The 14,167-nt window shown below is 45.6% G+C and overlaps 1 protein-coding gene across 4 annotated transcripts in view; it reads left to right on the forward strand.

The window, feature by feature from the left end:
• WDR35 (WD repeat domain 35) overlaps nucleotides 1-14,167 on the forward strand; it is a 94,426-nt gene that overhangs the window by 48,016 nt on the left and 32,243 nt on the right. For all 4 annotated transcript variants that reach the window (XM_029072016.2, XM_029072018.2, XM_029072017.2 and 1 more), the window contains 2 exons: nucleotides 9,602-9,682; nucleotides 11,177-11,313. In XM_029072016.2, the coding sequence (XP_028927849.1) occupies nucleotides 9,602-9,682; nucleotides 11,177-11,313 (218 nt within the window). The remainder of the gene's footprint in view (nucleotides 1-9,601; nucleotides 9,683-11,176; nucleotides 11,314-14,167) is intronic.

A 14,167-nucleotide genomic window follows, 5' to 3' on the forward strand; every position in this document is an offset into this window, starting at 1 on the left:
TAATTTGTCCTTGGAGAAATCTAAGGCTTGGGCAACCTAAAGCTTTTTCGCATCCCGATCATTTACACAGCTTCAGTGCTATTGAGTAAGCTTTGTTTTGAATTTCAGCATCACCGATGTCTGCATTTTGAGCTCACTCGGCACATCAGTTACTACTAGAAGTGAGTTTCATTTGAAGAAATTTGTTTCTTCTAAAATTCTTTTGAGTATTTTCCACATATACCTTTCGGGCCTGAGAGCAAGCATACGGCCAAGTATTTTAGCTGCCAAATACATTTTGCCCTGTTTCACATATTGACAGATCCTTTTCCACTTCCCTTACCTGATTCTCTTTCACTCATTCATTTGATCGTATTTATTGAGCGCTTACTCTGTGCGGCGTGCTTGGAAAGTACAATTCCTACTTGCTCATGCAAGATCCTCGGATCGCAGAGTGTTAAACGATCCGACTGAACCAGAGGGTTCTCAAAGCCATTTGACAAAGCTAAAGAAAGCTTTGGGAACCAACTGGCCTCTGAGCCTTGTACACTTAAAACAGGATTCTCACCGACCAACCCAAAGGCCAGTACGTTAGACAAAAACCCGGGCTTTCCCCCCAAAGCACGGCAGCCTTTGATGACAGGTGGGGAGGGATGGAGGGTGGTAGAGGTACTCTAATCTACTCCTCTCTTTAGAGCTTCTCTTTCAGGGAGTTGAAATCCCTTTCTTTTATTTTATTCCTTCCCCCAGAGGCAGAAGAGTTCGGGAAGGAAGGAAAGTTTGAGAGGCCAGAAACTCCGGGATACACTTAGATTTGCGTCTTGAATGTCAGATGCTTATTACGATTTTCACCTTGTGGAGAATCAAAACAGATCTTGTGCTCTTTGACTTATTTTCTTGCTCCGGAGGTAAATGCATTCTGGCCAGGGGTCCTTAACATGCCTCGTGTGGTGGATTTAGCTGGATTTCCCACAGCTCTACCACTGTCTGGACTTCCCTATAAACCACGCGATTCCTTCCACCCTGTGTGGAAGACCTGGAATTCATTCCTCTAGCCATTTATTTTCATTTCAAGCACATGCCCATAGCCACAGAGCCTCTTTGATCGGCAGCACTGTGGAAGCTTGTGCCCCTTCTCGTCACTGGTTGAGGTAGTGTGAACAACACCTAATGACTGCAGGCGTTTTTTAAACCTACCGAATTTCAGGCTGCAAGCTTCAGTTACGAATTGCTCGTTTACAGCTTATTTTATTTGTCTTTACATCTGAAGCCTTTCCTCAGAACGTATGAATAAAGGGTGTGGCAGCCAATATTTGCCAGATTTAATTTACGGAGAAAAGAAATGTTTTTAAGGCTCAAAGGGGCATGTCCGCTATATACCGGTTTCTCGTTCTCGGAGATGACGCCACCGAAATTCACGAATGGGTGAATGTAAAGGCCTGTTCAGGACCCACGGGCACCACCTCATTCTACCCATGAAAAGATCATCCAGGGCTGTGCTGTCATGCTTTTTGTTTTCAGTCTCTGGCCCTTCTTTCACTTTTGCGGGCTTGTTTCACAATCCTTATGAAGTTTCTGCTCAAAAACAGCAGTTCCTTTCTTGATCGATCGGTGGTATTTATTGAGCACTTACTACGTGCAGAGCACTGTATTAACTGCTGGGAGAGTACAGTATATCAAATTAGAAGCAGCATGGCATAGTGGCTAGAGCACGGTCCCTGGGAGTCAGAAGGTCATGGGTTTGAATCCCGGCTCCGCCACTTGTCTGCTGTGTGACCTTGGGCAAGTCATTTTGCTTCTCTGTGCCTCAGTGACCTCATCTGTAAAATGGGGATTGAGATTGTGAGTCCCATGTGGGACACGGACTGTGTCCAACCCTATTTACCTGTGTCCATCCCAATACTTAGTACAGTGCCTGGCACCTAGTAAGCACTTAAATACCATTAATATTATTATTCATTCGGTCTTATTTATCGAGCGCTTTAGTGTGCAGAGCACTGTGCAACGAGCTTGGAAAGTACAATTCAGCAATAAGGAGAGACAATCCATTGGCAACCACTGGAGATTTTTGAGGAGGGGGGTGACATGCCCAGAACGTTTCTGTAGAAAGATGATCCGGGCAGCAGAGTGAAGTTTGGACTGAAGTGGGGAGAGACAAGAGGTTGGGAGATCAGAAAGGAGGCTGATGCAGTAAACCAGTCGGGATAGGCTGAGTGATTGGTAACCTGGTAGCGGTTTGGATGGCGAGGAAAGGGCGGATCCTGGTGATGTAGCGGAGGTGAGACGGGCAGGTTTTGGGGACGGATTGGTTATGTGGGGTGAATGAGAGAGCGGAGTCAAGGATGACACTGAGGTTGCGGGCTTGTGAGATGGGAAGGGTGGTAGTGCCTTCCACGGTGATGGCAAAGTCAGGAAAGGACCGAGTTTGGGAGGGAAGATAAGAAGCTCAGTCTTGGACATGCTATTATTATTATTATTATAACATTTTATTGTTATTACACCTTCCCTGCCCATAACAAGCTTACAGTCTAGAGACAGTCTTGATTACAGTGTGCCGTTTTTCAACTGGTATGAAGCATTAGCTGAAGCTTTGTTCTACTGTCCCCTTAATTTGGAGTTTATTCTCTTTTACCCAGAAGGAATTCAAACCCCCGTCACATGTCTCCAGGCCACTCTCCGCCTTGGGAAGATAGTAAAGGAAAGCATTATTCATTCATTCATTCATTCAGTAGTATTTATTGGGTGCTTACTATGTGCAGAGCACTGTACTAAACGCTTGGAATATACAATTCGGCAACAGATAGAGAAAATCCCTGCCCAATGACAGACTTACAGTCTAATCGGGGAGACAGACAAAAACAAGACAGCATAATCACGATAAATGGAATCAAGGGGCTGTACACCTCATTAACAAAATAAATAGGTAATAAAAATATATACAAATGAGCACAGTGCTGAAGGGAGGGGAAGGGAGAGGGGGAGGAGCAGAGGGAAAGGGGGCTTAGCTGGGGAGAGGTGGGGGGGGGAAGGGGGAGGGAGCAGAGGGTGGAGGGGGAGCAGAGAGGGAGCAGAGGGAGAAGAGGGAAAAGGGGTAGCTCAGTCTGGGAAGGCCTCTTGGAGGAGGTGAGCTCTCAGTCGGGCTTTGACGAGGGGAAGAGTTAGTTTGGCGGAGGTGAGGAGGGAGGGCATTCCAGGACAGCGGGAGGATGTGGGCCGGGGGTCGACGGCGGGATAGGCGAGAACGGGGGGCGGCGAGGAGGTGGGCGGCAGAGGAGGGGAGCCTATGGGGTGGGCAGTAGAAAGAGAGAAGGGAGGAGTGGTAGGAGGGGGCAAGGTGGTGGAGAACCTTGAAACCCAGAGTGAGAAGTTTTTGTTTCGTGCGGAGGTTGATTCGCAGCCACTGGAGGTTTTTAAGGAGGGGAGTGACATGCCCAGAGCGTTTCTGCAGGAAGATGAGCCCGGCCGTGGAATGAAGAATAGACTGGAGTGGGGAGAGACAGGAGGAAGGGAGATCAGAGAGAAGGCTGACACAGTAATCCAGCTGTTACGGGAATTGACTTGACTTAACCTCTTGAAGTAAGAATAAACTTCTTCATTTCCTCTGTCCTCCATGCATTCAATTTCAGTTTACCATAGAGTAGCCGTTTGGCTCAGCTTTTATTCTCCATTCTCCTCACATGTACTGCCTCACACAGTTGTGTTGTGGAGAATGTAGTGTCAATGCTAGGAGGCTGACTGTTCTAGGACTGTTTGGTTTGAGATCTTGTCTTGCCATTGGATGTAGATTATGGTGGATAAAAAGCCTTGATGGAATTTGCTTAAGGAATCAGATACAGCCTCTGTGGTAAGCCCAGGACAGATGTAGAAAAGTTTGGACAGTAATACAACTATGAAAACCTTTGGTTTGGTCAGGATTCAGATACAATGCCGCTGCCAATTTTCTACTTGATTCAGTTTTCTTCCTCCTGTTTCTCATTGCATCTTTGGTCCACGGTATGGGGGCTGGATAATCAGATTTTGTGCCGGCGTGTAGCTGTTTATGTACTACCTCCCTGGTATAGGTGGATATATTGTCTTGGTTTTCTTTAGACTTATAATCACCCAAACTACTTGGGTGGTTTACAATCTTATGCCTGTCTTTTTGCGTGTGGGCCTCTTAGAGCACCGTCATCTGTAGACAGCAGTTCTTGAATGATATCTCTAGGACTTGGGATTATTCTCCAAGTCAGTTGAGTTAAAAAAGTTTCCCAGAGCAGTGGGAGCATATTGTGACCCCTACATCCGGGTCTTTTGTTGAAATCTGCATCATGGCCGCGTAGACGAAACGCATCCGAACCTAGCCCCTTGCATATCCGTACTTTGGATTGGGAAATGGATTGGACGGGGCACCCGGACGGCCCTCCCGCCGGGGAATAGTCTGAAGACTCGGAATGAACTTCCAGGTCAGCCAGAATCACTAAGCATTTTCCAGAGTCCGCATCTAAGGATCGTCAGATAATCTCAAAGGATTACGAAAACTGCGTAGAGACCTTGGTGCCGCTCCTCGTTGCTGATTCCGCTGTATTGTGCTGGGTCATCTCAAGCCACACTGCGGTTCTGGAAACATTCGATCACCAATGTTCTTCAGAAGTTGATCTGGGAGTACCCTGGTTAGGATCTTGCTGCCAATGCGTGAGCTAGAGAAACAACATGGCTTAGTGGATGGAGCACGGGCCCGGGAATCAGAAGGTCCTGGGTTCTAATCCCAGCTCCACCGCTTGTCTGCTGTGTGACCTTGGGCAAGTCACTTCACTTCTCTGGGCCTCAGTTCCCTCATCTGTAAAATGAATACCTGTTCTCCCTCCCACTTGGACGACGGGCGGGTTCTCGCAGCCCGAGCGCACGCAGCGGGGCTGAGGGGACAGTCCCACGGGGGAGCCGCTCACCAGCTCCACGTCCGTCTGGGCCGGGGACCCCACCTGGACGGAAGGGAGCCATGGGGACGTTGAGCACCCGCCTCTTCCTGCTTGGCCCGCCCGCTCTCATCCTCCCTCCCGAGCAGACCCCCTGGGTCGGCTTCCGTCAGCTCCCATCAGCTGGGGGGGCTGCGGGATTGTGTCTCACTTGATTGACTTGCATCTACCCCAGTGTCTAGAACAGTGCTTGACACGTAGTAAGTGCTTAACAAATAAAAACCGTTAGAAAAAACCAAAAACCCAATGATAGATAGTGTTTCCAGGAGGAGGGGGTGATCCACGGCGACAGAGTCTACTAAGAGGTCGAGGAAGATTAGAATAGAGTAGAGAATGTTGGATTTAGGAAGGAAGAGGTCATTGGTGACTTTGTAGCAAGCTGTTTCATGGGTGTGGAATGGACAGAAGCTCGATTTCAGAGTTGGGGAAGGAGTTGAAGGAGAGGAAGTAGAGGCAGTGGGAGTGAAGGGGGATCATGGATGGATCCAGGATATTTTGGATGGAAAAAAGTGGTGTTTGGGAGTACAAGATGGTACTTGGTCCATTCAGCAAATGTAAGCCGTTGTTGTTGAGTTTACCAATTCCCTGCTTCCCAATGACTTTCTTTTTCTACTCTTAAAATTGTGCATTATAATTGGTTTATCTAGTGAGGTGACTGAGGCAAAGAGAAGTGAAGTGACTTGCCCCAGGTCACACAGCAGACAGTGTCAGAACTGGGATCAGAACCCAAGTCCTTCTGACTCCCAGGCTCATTCTTTAGCCATTAGCCCGTGCTGCTTCCCAACGATGATACTCTTGTGATGAGTGTGTCTAAGTCTTGGCAGACACATTACTTTTCTTCATCGCAGTTCTTCCCGGAAGCATATGTGCCTATGACGGTGTCATAGCGCTTTGTTTCAGAGGCCAACGTAGCGTCATCAGACGGTCACTTATGTATCTGGGCCGATTTGGAAGGCCGGATCTTACGGATCATCTGATTGCAAATACAGCCCCCATCAGCCATTTTTCTGAAGAGGAAAGGTCTCTACAAAATAAGGTTTAGCCAGTCTCGCTTAGTTCTGCAGTATCTCTCCCATACCTGGCTAGTCCAAGCAGTATTGAACTGTTCTTCTTGTAGACCGATGACTGTTTTCACTGTCTTGGAGTGTCTTGAGAGTCTGAAACGCAATGGTTCCTTTCTTAGTATGTCTTTTTCCTATAATCTGCTTTTGCCCCACAGATAAACAGCGCACCAGGTGCTGACGATTGGTGAGTTTCGTTTGAGTGGAGCAGGAAATGGGGAAGGATCCACTTTCTAGCCTCCTTCCCCCTTTTAGGGGACATCCAGAGTGCTACTAAATGATGCTGCTCGCCTCTTCGGGAAAAAAGCAGCTTCTTGTCAACAGGAGTTCCCACTAGGGTGGGACTTTTTGGTTGCAGGAATGAGTTATCCCACCATCTGTGAGACTTGAGCTGTTTTCCATTAATGTTGATGGTTTACACACTCTCTTGCCCCATCCCCCCGTAGCCCACAACACGCATCACCACATGAAGGGATGAGTGCGGTGTCTGCCCATAGAACAACATGTCTCTGGGTGACCTCTCAGCAACAGACCTTACTGTGCTGTACTGTCCAGTTTGCCCACCATTCATTCCGATGATCGCTGGAGTCTTCGGCAGGAAACCAGATGCGTTCTTTGTAATAATAATAATAATAATGTTGGTATTTGTTAAGCGCTTACTATGTGCAGAGCACTGTTCTAAGCGCTGGGGTAGACACGGGGGAATCAGGTCGTCCCACGTGGGGCTCACAGTCTTAATCCCCATTTTACAGATGAGGTAACTGAGGCCCTGAGAAGTGAAGTGACTTGCCCACAGTCACACAGCTGACAAGTGGCCGAGCCGGGGTCAGAACCCATGACCTCTGATTCCTAAACCCTTGCTCATTCCACTGAGCCACGCTGCTTCTCATTAGAGGAGGCTCCCAAGAAATAACTCGCTGACCACCCGGGAGGGGACAGCACCATGAGAGATGGGCCCGGTCCCGGCCCACGGCCAGCCCTCGGTCCAGACCCCGTCCTCGCCCCAACAGGCGCCCCCGGGCACGGCGGCCTCGCGGGCCGGGCCCCGGTCCCCCTCTCGTACACGGGACGACCCTGTATCTACCCCAGTGCTTAAAACAGTGCTCCGCACATAGTAAGCCCTTAACAAATACCGACATTATTAATTCTTTCACTGCTATTGGACTTCTCGTTTTGGCTAGCGGTTTCATGATTAGAAATTGCGTTCTCCTTTTTTCATGATATTACGTCAGGTCAGCACAGCCGCACCCAAATTTAGGTTTGTGTAGTTCTTAAGTGACTAAGAGAATTTCAGAGATGCTGGATGGAAGATTTCAAACGAAAGTGAAGTTTTTCATTTTTTAAATTGCCCGTCTAGATAATTGCAACTCCTTCCATTTGACTTGTGTTGTTTGGGTCAGTCGTTTTTCCACAGAGATGGTTTTTACTGATATTTACTACTTTTTTACCGTCAGTTTGTTAAATGGCCTCTGCCCACCTACTCTCACCCCCAGCAGTCTCTAGCACAAATCATGGATGACTTTTTGTATGAAGAATGGCTATATCATTTTCATCCTCAGTAATTAGTCATCAGTATATGGGGCAGCTACTATATTCAGACCACTTTACTCTGGCTTTGGGAACGGACAGTCATCATCATCATTAATGGTATTTATTGAGCACTTCCTCTGTGCAGAGCATCATACTGAGCTCACTGGGGGCAGGGGATATGTCTTTTTATTTTTATATTGTACTCTCCCAAGCACCCTGCACACAGTAAGCACTCAAATATGACAGACTGAAGGAAAGAATGAATACTAAGCACCTTGGCAGAAACCTTCCCTTCCCACAATGAGCTTACAGTCGTGGAAGATAGAGTCTCCGCCCTTGAGAGGTTTACAATATACACTTCTCCTCCCTGTCCCCTCTCTAATTCAGAGCGCGATCAGATCATAAGGACAAAAGCAGTGCCATACGGGGTTAGGCTAGGCCAATATTCTCTCTCTAATAATAGTAAAAATAATAATGTTGGTATTTGTTAAGTGCTTACTATGTGCAGAGCACTGTTCTAAGCGCTGGGGTAGACACAGGGAAATCAGGTTGTACCACGTGGGGCTCACAGTCTTAATCCCCATTTTACAGATGAGGTGACTGAGGCACAGAGAAGTTAAGTGACTTGCCCACAGTCACACAGCTGACAAGTGGCAGAGCCAGGATTCGAACCCATGACCTCTGACTCCAAAGCCCGGGCTCTTTCCACTGAGCCACAGCACAAAAAGATGAATGCCTTCTTTGAGAACTATTATTATGGTTAGGAGGCTGGGTGTATATAGGATATATATTTTTACATATATATATATATATATATCTATACCCTCATCGATTGCCATTCATTCAGGATCTATCATCCATAGCTTATCCAAATCATTCTCAAACCTATTGGTATTTATCTGCTTCCACACTTCCTGTGACATGTCTTCCCTATTCTTCTCTCACTCTGTGCTTCTTTCTGTCTAGTTTACTTACTGTAACCTCTGCCCTGTGCAATCCACAGGTTCATTCTTTCCTTATCTTACTCTTTATTTATTACCATATAATTTTTGTAATCTTTTACTATCTTCTAATGTCACTCTCATTGTGCTAATTGAAGCTCCCGAATTTAAAATAAAAATTGAAGGTTTAAATGAAGAGAAATTTTATTTTCCCCGTGTGTGTTTATTACTGTTCGTTCGAACCTCACAATGCAGTAGAAGGTAGGTCATCGTATAGCCCTACTCTTTTAGTTTTGAGCTGAGTTGTATCCAGAAAAGCACTCTTTTATTAAAGGATCTGCTTTTGGAAATCGTCCATTTAATCAATTGATCCTATTACGTTCTTCCTGTGTGCAGACACTGTACTAAGTACTTGGGAGAGTATTGGTAGTATTGGTAAGAATTGGTAGATTCGTTCTACTATTTCAAGAAACGAAAACTAAGTTTAATAATAAAGAATAAGAGGATTTATTAACCAACTTCTTATAAAAAAACATTTCAAATCATATTCCAATTAGCCAATTTATTTCTCGACTTGAGGAACGTATCATATAGCTACAAAGGAACCTTTCTCAAACCATTACCTATGATACATTAAAGCTTGACAGGAAGAGAGAAGCCAACAGCTGTGATTTTTTAATTTTGTTGTGTTTTCTGCTTATTTTGAACAATTCCTCTTATTTCAATGGTGAAAGAGTAATACTTTGTAGCTAGAAGATATTGTCATTGAATGTCTTAACGAGTTAGAATTTATGATGATGACTTTTTATTATCCTTTTAATAGGACTGATCGTACCAGTCTGCCTGCTTTACTGGAACAGCGAGTTCATCAGGGTTTAGTAGAAATCAGATATCTGGCTACAATAGTACATTTTTACATATTAGCAAATATCTCTTTTTTAGAGAAGTAAAATCTCGAATGTAGATCTGGTAGAATAATATAGACACTTGACTTTTTAATCAGCAGTTGTACTTATTTCTTGTGCATATGGATTCATGGGATAATATTGAAAACTTTTATGAGAAAGTTACTAAATGCAAAGTTTGAGAATCAAACTTGTAGGAAAAGAATCCTCTAAGAGTTGTGTTTTTCTTAAAGGAACCAATTCAAACCTCTGGTTATATCTGCAACTTTGAAGATTTAGAAATTAAGTCTGTCCTTTTGGATGAAATATTAAAGGTAATGTATTTATCATTTCATTCTTTGATAATGCCAAAAGTCTTGAGAAGTGGTCTCCAACTTAACGTGGTTTATCTTTCAGTGGTTTATCTTGCATTTTTCCTCTTCCCGTCCTTCCCATCAGTGGTACTTATTGAGCGCTTACTGTGTGCAGAGCACTGTACTAAGCACTTGGGAAAGTACGATATAATAGAATTGGTAGATGTGTTTCCTGTCCACAACAGCCTTAAAGATCCCCTTTTCTGCTCCTCAAGGTTAACAAAACAGCTGCCTCTTGTGCTCGCAGATAGTTCACTGGGGCGTATAACAATTTAAAATCCTTATGTAGAGATTGTAATGAAGTTAGGCTCATCCTTGGTGTGGGAAAGGATGTGTTTTCCTCCTATACTGATATTGGAGATTAGGGTGCTCCTGAAAATTCTCCTTATCCACTGTTTGCCTTGGACGTTACAACCACTTCTTGAATATCAGAGGAGGTTGCCTTTAGCTGTTTCCATATTGATAATTTCAGCGTTCATTGCATTGACCCTCTTTAAAGTGCAGAAATTCAGTAACCTCAGTGTAATTTCCTAATTTGAATTTGACTCCTGCAGCCTTTTCCATGGCCATATGCATATCAATTGGAATCAACTAAAAAGCTAAGGTTGTGATGGTAGCTAATTGTTCCCCAGATTTGCAGTGTGAGAAACCACAGGGAGGGTGTTGTCTGTAAATGGATTGGATTTAGGGAACTCTTTTTCCATCCTTGAAAAAAGCCATATTTAGGCCAGTAATAATAACAATAATATCAGTGACATTAAGGGCCTACTTTGTCCCAAGAACTGAAGTAAGCACTGAGGAAGGTACAAGACGGTGAGGTTGGATAGAATCCCTGTCACGCATGGGTCTCAGAGTCTAAGTAGGAGGGGAGACCAGGCATTGATTTCCCATTTTATAAATGAGGAAACTGAGGCACAGAGAAGCAGTGCGCCTCTCCCAAGGTCACACAACAGGCAAGTCACAGAGCTAGGATTAAAACCCTGGTCTTATGAGTCCCAAACCCATACTTTTTCCAGAAGGCCACTCCGTTTCTCCAGTATTCCTAGATGGGCAGAAATTAAGCCAACGTGTCTGCAGCTATTTATCTGTTTTCATGAGATTTATTTTTAAATCACTTCATACTATATATTTAAAATTATTTAGCTTAGGGCATTGGACACATTTTAAAAACTGCAAAATGGAGTCATCTTATGTAGCTTAACTTGTCCAGGTTTTGGAGTAGAATAGCATGGACTAAAGGGGTTGTCGGCCACCCAGGTATTTCTCTGTGCAGCCTCATGTTTGTGAAATTATAGGTGGTTCTCAGTATTCATTCAATAGGATTTATTGAGCGCTTACTACGTGCAGAGCACTGTACTAAGCGCTTGGGATTTACAATTCGGCAACAGGTAGGGATTGCAAGATTTACGGTTGCTTCTAAAGAAAATACTTGCCAACCTTGACGTTTATTTTCAGAATCCAGAGCATCCTAACAAAGATTACATCATTAACTTTGAAATTCGGTCCCTGAGAGACAGCCGAGCTTTGATTGAGAAGGTTGGAATTGAAGATGCATCCCAGTTTATAGAAGACAATCCACATCCTCGACTTTGGTAAAAAAAAAAAAATCTGTTTAGGATTTTGAACTTATTACGGCTGATGAGGTGATTCATTGTTATATAATGATAATTGTGGTATTTCCTAAGCGCTTACTATGTGCCAGCCACTGTAATAATAATGTTGGTATTTGTGAAGCGCTTACTATGTGCAGAGCACTGGTCTAAGCGCTGGGGTAGACACAAGGGAATCAGGTTGTGTCACGTGGGGCTCACAGCCTTAATCCCCATTTTACAGATGAGGTAACTGAGGCACAGAGAAGTTGAGTGACTTGCCCAAAGTCACACAGCTGACAAATGGCAGAGCAGAGATTCGAACCCATGATCTCTGACTCCAAAGCCCGTGCTCTTTCCACTGAGACACGCTGCTTCACTGTACTAAGCACTGGGGCGAATACAAGTCAATCGGGTTGGACACAGTCGGTGCCCCACGTAGGGCTCACAGTCCCGAACCCCATTTTACAGATGAAGTAACTGAGGCACAGAGAAGTGACTTGCTCGGGGTCACACAGCTGACAGGTGGCAGAGCCGGGATTGGAACCCACGGCCTTCTGACTCCCAGGTTCATGCTCTCATCCGCTTCACCGTGCTGCACATATGGGTCTCTCTAAATAAATCTCCTTTTCGATGTTCAATTTGCACCCTGGATCGTCCATGCCCTCCCTGCTGTGTGTCCACCAAACCAAGCAGTTTGTCAGCCCTTGCAACAAGAGGTCACCGTCTTCTGCACAGCCTGTGTAATGGGCGGGGCTAGCGATGGCCAACCCTGCTCAACGCCGCACGCTGTGGCCCCCGGGGATATTTTCGGTTCACGCGTGCCACCGTGTGTCAGCTGTTGGGGTGACGCACCCGAGCAAGGAGATTTCGCTCACTCGGTGCCGTTGATTTAACTCCTTCAGTGTGCAGAGCAATGCGTTAAGCTATTGGGAGAGTAGAGTCGAGGCGAAAGACACAATGCCTGCCCTCAAAGCGTTTGCATCCTAAAATACAAAATTGTTTCCAGAGAGAAGAATATAGAGAATGAAGAAACCGCTAAGGGATTAAGTGCTTGAATAGAGTACGTAAATAAACGTGTACAGACATACTGTAGGTAATAATGATAGTTCTGGTATCTGTTAAGCGCTTACCATGTGCCAGGCGCTGTATTCAGCGCTGGGGTGGATACAGGCAAGTCCCGGTGGACGCAGTCCCTGTCCCCCATGGGGCTCACGGTCTCAGTCCCCATATTTTGATGAGATAACTGAGGGCCAGAGAAGTGAAGTGGCTTGCCCGCAGGTCCCACAGCTGGCAAGTGGCAGAGGAGGGATTAGAACCCGTGACCTCCGACTCCCAGGCCCGGGCTCCATCCGCTACGCCATGCTGCTTCTCAGGCCACTCAGGTGACTGAGTGCATAAGTACTGAGGAGACAGTTAAGTCAGTATGACCTGGGGGGCAGAAAATTAGTTGGCGAATGCTTCCTGGAGGAGGTGGGATTTCAGAAAGACCTAGGAAAAAGTTGGTTTGATGGATTTGGAATGGGAGGGAATTTTGATGGTAAGCTCCTTGTGGGCAGGGATGACTTCTACCAACTCTGCTGTATTGTCCTTTCCCGAGATCTTACCTCGGCACAATGTAAGTGCCTAATAAATACTATTGATTGATTGGTTATCGATTGAGCATGAGTAAGGGCCAGAGGCAGCAGAGGTGAGACTGAGGGCTAGTGAAAAGGCTGTCTTTGGAGGCACAGAGAATTTAGGCTGCTGAGGGAGGAGGAGAGAGCTGGTCAAAACCTTGACGGATTGATTGGGAGCTCTTACTCGATGCAGAGGACATTTGGAAGTTTTGGAGGTGGGGGGAGATGTGAGCAGAGCAATGTTTTAGGAAGATATCCCGGGCTGCAAAGTGTAAAATAGACTGGAGGGGGAGAGGTCGGAGGTGGGGAGCCCAGCGAGGGGGCTGGAACAGTAACCTAATCAAGAGATGTGGAGAGCTTAAAGCAGAATGGTGTCAGAGGAAGGGATGGTGCCAAAAACTATTGTTGAGAAGGAACTAGCTGGATTTAGTAGTTGATTAGGTGTGAGAATTCCTCTTCTCGGTATTGCTTCTCTTCTACTCTCGTGGACTCTCTCACCAGCAACCCCCACCAACTATTCCAAATCTTGGACCTCCCTCTTGAAACCCACCTCCCATCTTCCTCCTTAACTAGAGTCAGTGAGCAGAAACCAGGAGGCGTGAACTTCTCATAATCGGATTTCATTATCATAATTAGATTATGATCTAATCATAATCATATGATTAATGGTTAATCATACGATCACATCGATTGATCATATGATCAGATGATATGATTAATCGTAATCATAATTAGAGAAGCAGCGTGGCTCAGTGGAAAGAGCACAGGCTTGGGAGCTAGAGGTCATGGTTCGAATCCCGGCTCTGCCACCTGTCAGCTGTGTGACTGTGGGCAAGTTACTTTACTTCTCTGTGCCTCAGTTCCCTCATCTGTAAAATGGGGATGAAGACTGTGAGCCCCAAGTGGGACAACCTAATCACCCTGTATCTACCCCAGCGCTTAGAACAGTGCTCTGCACGTAGTAAGCGCTTAACAAATACCAACCTTATTAGTATTATTATTATTATAATCCCCTCCTTCAGATTCTCACTGCTCTACTACCCTCTCCTCTTTATCTTCCTGCCTGGATGTCTCTCAAGAAGTGATTTCCTGCCTAACTCTTCCGGCATTTCTGATCCATCCCTTCTTGGTTCTTAAAAAAATCCTAACTCTGACCCTCCCCCTGCCTCCCTTACCGCTGTCTTCAGCCTCTCTCTCTCAGGCGACTTCTTCCCCTTTGACGTCAAATCCCCTCGAGG

Source organism: Ornithorhynchus anatinus, chromosome 9 (genome assembly GCF_004115215.2).
Source record: "Ornithorhynchus anatinus isolate Pmale09 chromosome 9, mOrnAna1.pri.v4, whole genome shotgun sequence".
NCBI classification, from domain to species: domain Eukaryota; kingdom Metazoa; phylum Chordata; class Mammalia; order Monotremata; family Ornithorhynchidae; genus Ornithorhynchus; species Ornithorhynchus anatinus.